General features: G+C 46.8%; 1 protein-coding gene across 1 annotated transcript; it reads left to right on the top strand.

The window, feature by feature from the left end:
- Nucleotides 1-2,089: 2,089 nt before the first annotated feature.
- Nucleotides 2,090-5,628, top strand: LOC112887441 (selT-like protein). The gene is made up of 4 exons (XM_025953616.1): nt 2,090-2,402; nt 2,511-2,581; nt 4,587-4,902; nt 5,255-5,628. Exons 1-4 carry the CDS (start codon nt 2,178-2,180, stop codon nt 5,369-5,371), a joined length of 729 nt encoding a protein of 242 aa, XP_025809401.1. The 5' UTR covers nt 2,090-2,177; the 3' UTR covers nt 5,372-5,628.
- Nucleotides 5,629-6,908: the final 1,280 nt, after the last annotated feature.

Raw genomic sequence — 6,908 nt, 5'->3', positions numbered from 1 at the left:
GTAACTGCTTGTCCAAAAAGGATAATGGCGTGGAATATTCCTCCGTTAAACTCCTTGGCTTTTACTACCAGTAAGTATTCATAAGTAACATCACTGACAAGCTCAAGGATTATGCATCATGTGCCCTTCTGATTTTTGAATGATATACGGACTCAATTTCGGTGAGGCTGATGCTTATGCCATTGCAGGGGCGGAGGATCCGGTACGGTAAGATGTGGCGCTCGTCGTACCTTGATTCGACCATAAATGAATGTAGCTTAGCTACAGCCATCTTATACTTCTGTGCTTATGATCTAAGCTTAGAGGAAGGAAGAAGACACCGTATATTGAATTTCGCCACACCTCAATTCGATTTTGTCCTCCGCCACTGTGCATTGCCATGCCAGGTGCCAACTAATTATGGACGACGGAGGACATGGTGAACGAGTCATCAGTGCTCGTACCGGACACGGTTTAAAAATGGCGGTGCTGCCCCTGCCCGCGCCGCTTTACGCCTCCTTTTTACGTGGGGCGCCATCATGCAATGCGACCGTGTTTCTTGTGCCCCAGCTTTGCCAACCACGCCCCGCCCCCCCCCCCCCCCCCCCTCCATCATTGATCACCGCAACGGGGCTAGCCAGCTAGCTACGGCCACCCGCCGTCTCGCCGTCGGCCATCGATCCGACGAACAGTCGTGAACTCGTGATCCCACGGTTTCTCATGCTCCGTAGCATCTGGCTGGCGTCGACGACGGGTCGACACGTCCCACGTGGCCAAGTTGGCCCGCGTCAGGCTCCCATCCCATGCAACGCAGCCGCAGGCTCGCACGTAGAAAAAGTGTACGAACGAGGTCGCAGCGACGGGTCGCTGCCGCTGGTACGTGGGCCCCTGCTGCCGGCACACACGGGCGCCCCCGTGTTTTGGTCGTATGCCTGACGTGGTGACGTCTTCATTGCGAGCTGAAGATGCTAGCAGTTTACTACTGTGTGTACGGTGCACCGGCGTTGACGTGGTGCGCCCACGCGTGTCGGCCCGTATATGGCCAGACGGAATCGAGTGGAGCTCACAGTGACGATGCAGTGCATTAGCGCGGCGCGGCGCTGCAGATGGGTACCGCCGAGACGGGATCAAATCATTGCGAGGACATCGTTCGTTTCGTTAGGAAGAATACATGTTCGCCCACTGCTCATGATGTAATCATTTTTGCTTTCTTGGGTGGGTTTGATGCTGCTCTCTGAACCCAACAACCCTTTCGAAACTTTCTCTCTTTCTCTTAACGAAAAACATGCTTCGGTACGGTCACAAAAAATTTTGCCATCAATAGTAGACTAAGTAGTGACGAACAAAACAGTCGCGGGAGGAGATTTCAGTTGCTGAAGGTCTCGTGGCTTTACGAAAGTTAGGCCACAAGCTTGGAGAGTTGCAGTTTTGGAGAAGACCTGGTCAGTCCAAAACCCAAAGGTCAGGCTTTTTCTGGCCAATAATTTTTCTTTGAAATAAAATGACCAAGAATCCCAAAGGTAGCTAACCAGACGTAGACCGAATCTTCTAGACTTCCAGAAAGCGCAGTATGCTCAAAGCGTCAAACCACTATTGCCTTTCACTACTCCGTCTACTCGATCGGTATCATCACCAGGGATCAGGGAACAGGAGACTCCTTTCCCTGGCAAATGGCCATCAAGTAGACGAAGATGCACGGTTGGTGGGCCACGGCTCATCATGGCGATAGGGGGCCGTGTCAAATGGACATCAAGTGAAATTGCATGGCTAGCCCATCTACACTTCGCTGATAACAGGACGAGTTGGGCTTTCATGTGTTATCGAACCCACCGGCCCAGACCATTCTTGGCAAACGCGCAGTGACGCACGGCCTTGCACTTGCACGGCACAACCCCGATCACATCGACACGACGAATCGCGCCCGATCACAATTCACAGCACAGGCCCGACCCCCGACGCTCCGTCCGCCTCCACTGGACGGACCACCACCACCAAACCAAAGATGCCCGGCCTTTGGAGCCCCCACTGACGAATGGGACCCAAATTGCCGGTTTGGATTCCGCGAGCCCACCTGGCAGTGCGACGCGGGAGGCTTCATCCCTGGTCTTCCTCTCCCACAACCCCGCGTCTCGAAAGGGGCGAAGACCGGAGACGCCAAGACAGCGAGCAGCCGAAGCCGTTCCCCGCCGCGCCGCGCCATGGACCGCGCGCAGCTCCTCCTCGTCGGCCTCCCGGCCCTGCTCTTCTTCTCCGACCTCACCCACATCTTCGCGCCGCCGCCTCCCCACCTCCGCCACCCCCATCACCACCCCCCTCACCACCATCCGCACCCGCCGCACCATCCCCATCCCCACCCGCCGCACCACCACCCGCACCCGCCGCACCACCATCACCACCCCGACCCCACCGCGGCAGCCATACAGGTGGGTCATGAACCCTACCTTCCTGCCCGGGCTCCTCTCTGCGCTCGAACTGCGGCCCGATCTCCGATCTGGATGGCGAACTGACGTGTTGTTTTGATGCGGTTGCAGGAGCCACGCGTGGATGGGTCTGGATTCGGCGCTACAGTTGAGCTGCAGTTCTGTGCCTCCTGCTCCTACAGGTGAAGCCGTGCCGTCCAGAGTGTATTAAGGTTACTGGTGTTTGCTTGCTTAATTGCTGGGGTTATTTGTTGCTGGCGGATCAAATGAACGTGCGCGTAGGGTTGCTGTAGTGCACTCTGAGCTTTTGATAAAAATGTTGCATGCTTGCTGCAAACGACCATAGAGCAATTTGTCTTGCATGATGATAGTTATTTGGTGCTCCAATTCACGACTACCACAAGTGAATGATGGATATGTGACTATAATTCTTCGGTACATAGTTAACAACTTACTATTACGGTATTACACACAACAGTTAGTAACTTAATACCAAGTCAATTTAAACTCTGTAATTCGTTACAATGGTTTTGGGGAACTGGGTAAGGAAGGGATAGGCGTTGGTCATTCTATTGAATCTTCTGCTGAAGACCTTACAAAGAACAAGAAAGATTCAAAGAAGATGATTCAAATGAACGGAAATAGTTAGTTAGTTACTATATTTAGTATTTGGATTTCTATGTCAAATTGCCAATCCTTTACATTGAGGTTTAACTATATGCGGCGCCTCTCATGGTTGGATGCTTTCCAAAGTTCGCAAACCAGCCCCCATAGCATCCTAGCTTGAGGTCATGTATTAGATAACATTGATGAGTTATATGTATGATTCATTTTGTGTGAGATGGTATCATAATTCATAACAATACTTATGTGCATTAGTTTACAGGCTTCTAGCTTAAGTTTAGCTGGTTCTTAACTTGTTTTCTTGTTTTGATCCTTTAAATTTGGTGAAATGCATCCTTTATGTGAACCACGTCTTCATGATGCTGTGATAGCATGGGCTATCCACTTGATAACTCGTTCAACACTCCAACTAATCTTATATGCTTTACTTTGTTGATTTTGCATGGCTTGATAATTTGGCAAACCAGATTATCAATGTAAGCCTGTAAGCTCATGGTGTCATTGAGAGTAGGAGAGTTGATAATTAGACAAACAACACCCTCAAATTCATTTCTACAAAGTTTGGTAATAATAGAAAGTAGTGAGTTATTTTAAAATCCCATTAAAATTTGGCTTGTTCTGCAATCTCCGTACGCCTGTATGCAACTGCCTTTTGCTTTCTTGCACTTTCATCTGTAAATACTATTGTAATGTCAGAACTGTTTTGCTGTCTCCTGTCTGGTCTAGGACCTTGACCACTGTGAAAACACCATGCTACCTTAGTGGAATTTGATGTGATTTTAGCTACCAGTGGAGGGAATGGTTGGCTTTGAAATTTTGTGGACCAGCAGATTGGATGAAGCAATAGTTGGCATGGGAAATTTGTGGGCTGGCCCTACAAAACAAGAGTAGTGTTTTAGGATGGTGAGTGGGGGTGAAGTAGAGGCTGTTTCCTGAACATATGTCCAATTTTACATGAAATACATCACAAAGTGACATTTTGTTCATATTGGAAGAGAACCTAATTCAATATGTGATGTGGCTGCTGGCGCGTCACTTGATTTTCCCACAACTGAGCAAGCACTTCTCCTCCACATCAGTACGCCTCTGTTAGCTAGACCATGTACTGTTGCTAGCTCCATTATATAACCTATCATAGTGAAACGAGGGAACTTTTCTTTAAGCGCAACTTATAAGCAGTGAAAGGAGTCACTCTAACCAGAGCATATCATTTTAAACATTGAGTCACTCTATGGCAGTTCAGAATTAATTCATCAAGTGGCTCCTAATTACTACATTTTGATATGGATGTAGGACTTGTATACCTAAAGCACAACTAGTTTACTCATTATGTTTGGCAGAAGCAGAAATAAGCAGTAAATTATATATTTGGTTCAATATGTTTCTTCTATTCGAGTTTCCACCGATTATATTAAAAGAACATGAAAAGAAATGGGGGGCAATTAACTATCCTTCTGTCTAATCTCCATATAACATCTTTTGTCCTTGAAAAGAGACACTTAATTCAATAGTTACCATGCTTTACGTCTACATGTTATACTGATTTTTTAATCAAAATTGTAGGGGAACTGCAATGACCATGAAGCGCATGCTGGAAACCTCATTTCCGGGCATTCATGTTATCTTGCATAATTATCCTCCACCCTTCCCCAAGCGCGTACTTAGCAAAGTTATCCCAATTGTTCAAGTTGGAGCAGTTGCAACAATAATGGCTGGTGATCAGATTTTCCCCAGACTTGGAATGGTTCCACCTCCATGGTACTACTCACTACGCACCAATAGATTTGGAACTATGGCGACAATCTGGCTATTGGGCAATTTTGCTCAGTCCTTTCTACAAAGCTCTGGCGCCTTTGAAGTTTACTGTAATGGAGAGCTGGTATGCCTTCTGTTTTCCTTTCTGTTGACTTATGGATTGCATTTCTGCAGCCTGTGTGATGATGAATTTGCCTGCTATTATGAAATAATGAATTAGGTCCATTTTTAGGATTTCTTTTACTTACATCAGATTAAAATTTATTCTGGATTCAGTTGTTTCTTGTTGTTCATGTACGCAAAGGGCAGAGTGTTGAAGCTATAGCATGTCTGTTTTCTTCCCTATCTATCATTTTGCTTCCTAGGGAACACTCTTTTGTAGGAGTAAGGCTTGATTTGCTAGGATGTCTAGAGTAAGTATAGTGATATTAAACCTTACTGTTGATTCTTTACCAAAATCACTCCTGTTTTTTCAGGTGTTCTCAAAACTGACTGAGCAGAGGTTCCCAAGTGAGTTCGAGCTGCGTGATCTCATTGGCAGCAGATTGCCGGAGTCGCCATTTGGGAGGAATCTGGGGAAAACGTGGACTTGATCCCTGGAGCTCAGATTGCCCCATCTTCGTCTGCTGCTATTTAGGTATTAGTAGGCGGCAACTTTCAGATGTTGATCTATTAAAGCTGCACAGCTTTTCTGTAAACACAACTTCCGGGTGTGTGGCTTGTATAATGGATCGCCTGGGTACCTGACATAAACCACCGTTAGGGGACATTGTGATCACCTGATAACTTCTGGGACCTTTGTAATGTGCTGGAGTACTACATTGGCAACTTTGTCAGTGTGACCTTTTCATGCATTGCGTTTGATCACTTGTGTTCGCATGGATAACGCAAAGCGTGAGACAAAGGGTTTGTACTGCATCATGGTCCATGGGTTACTTGGGTTAGACAGAACGCCCGTCGAGTCTACATTAGCGAAATTTACACGAAAGGAGACTGCTCCGGTGTGCGGGTGAAGGGGATGAGACCTTGTGCCTTCGTAGTACCGAAGCATCTTTGCCTGAGCTCCTGGAATCTTCGGGGCTGTTTTGTGTGGCGTCTAGGATGCAACACTGCGCCTAACTTGTGGCGTCCAAAACGGCCGCAGCACCCGTGGCAGAAAAAGCGTGGCGCGTCGTGCCAGGTGCGGCGACCCTCCAAACTGGCCCTTCCTCCTCCCCCTGATCCTCGACCTCTAACAGCGTCACTAGGTTCGGGGAGAGGCTGGAGGAGGCCTTCAGTGATACAGTTGGTCTGCAAGTGGTTGACAAGACCTCCGCAGGCCCAAGCAGCCCGGAACTAGGGCCTTGTTTAGATTCCTTCCAACTTCCAATTTTTTACACTCTCTCTCCATCACATCAATTTTGGGACACATGCATGGAGCAGTAAATGTATGTAAAAAAATAACTAATTGCACAGTTTAATTGTACATCACGAGACGAATCTTTTAAGCCTAGTTAGTCCATAATTAGATAAAATTTGTCAAATACAAACGAAAACGCTACAGTACCAAAAAGTTCCAAATGTTATAAACATTTGCGATCTAAACGGCCCCTAGATCATTTCGGCGGGAAACAGGCGCTGTCGAGAAGTCGTATTGGTCTGCGGGCAGGTCGTTCAAAATCGAAAAACCAACTTCGGGCCTGTTCGTTTCCATCCTCTAAACTTTAGACCCATCACATCAAAGAGAATCTTGCTATTTAGAAGTATTAAATAAAATCTGTTTATAAAATTTTTTGCACAGCTGTGTGCTAATTCGCGAGACAAATTTAATGAGCCTAATTAATCCATAATTTGCCACAGTGATGCTACAGTAATTATTCGCTAATCATGGACTAATATACCTCATTAGATTCGTCTCGCCAATTAGCACTAGGGTTCTGCAATTAGTTTTGTAATTAGACTTTATTTAATACTTTTAAATGATAATAAATGATAAGATTCTCTTTGACGTGACCTCTCTAAACTTTAGGTACCCGGAAACGAACACACCCTTCGTCGTCTTGTGCAGCAGAAAGATGGCAAACTTTCCCCTCCCAGCCAGACGCTCCCAGAACTGCCCCTAGACCAATCTCAATAGACCATAACAACTGC

Source organism: Panicum hallii, chromosome 3 (assembly GCF_002211085.1).
Source record: "Panicum hallii strain FIL2 chromosome 3, PHallii_v3.1, whole genome shotgun sequence".
In the NCBI taxonomy this organism is placed as follows: domain Eukaryota; kingdom Viridiplantae; phylum Streptophyta; class Magnoliopsida; order Poales; family Poaceae; genus Panicum; species Panicum hallii.
This window is presented reverse-complemented; position numbering and strand designations above follow the sequence as displayed.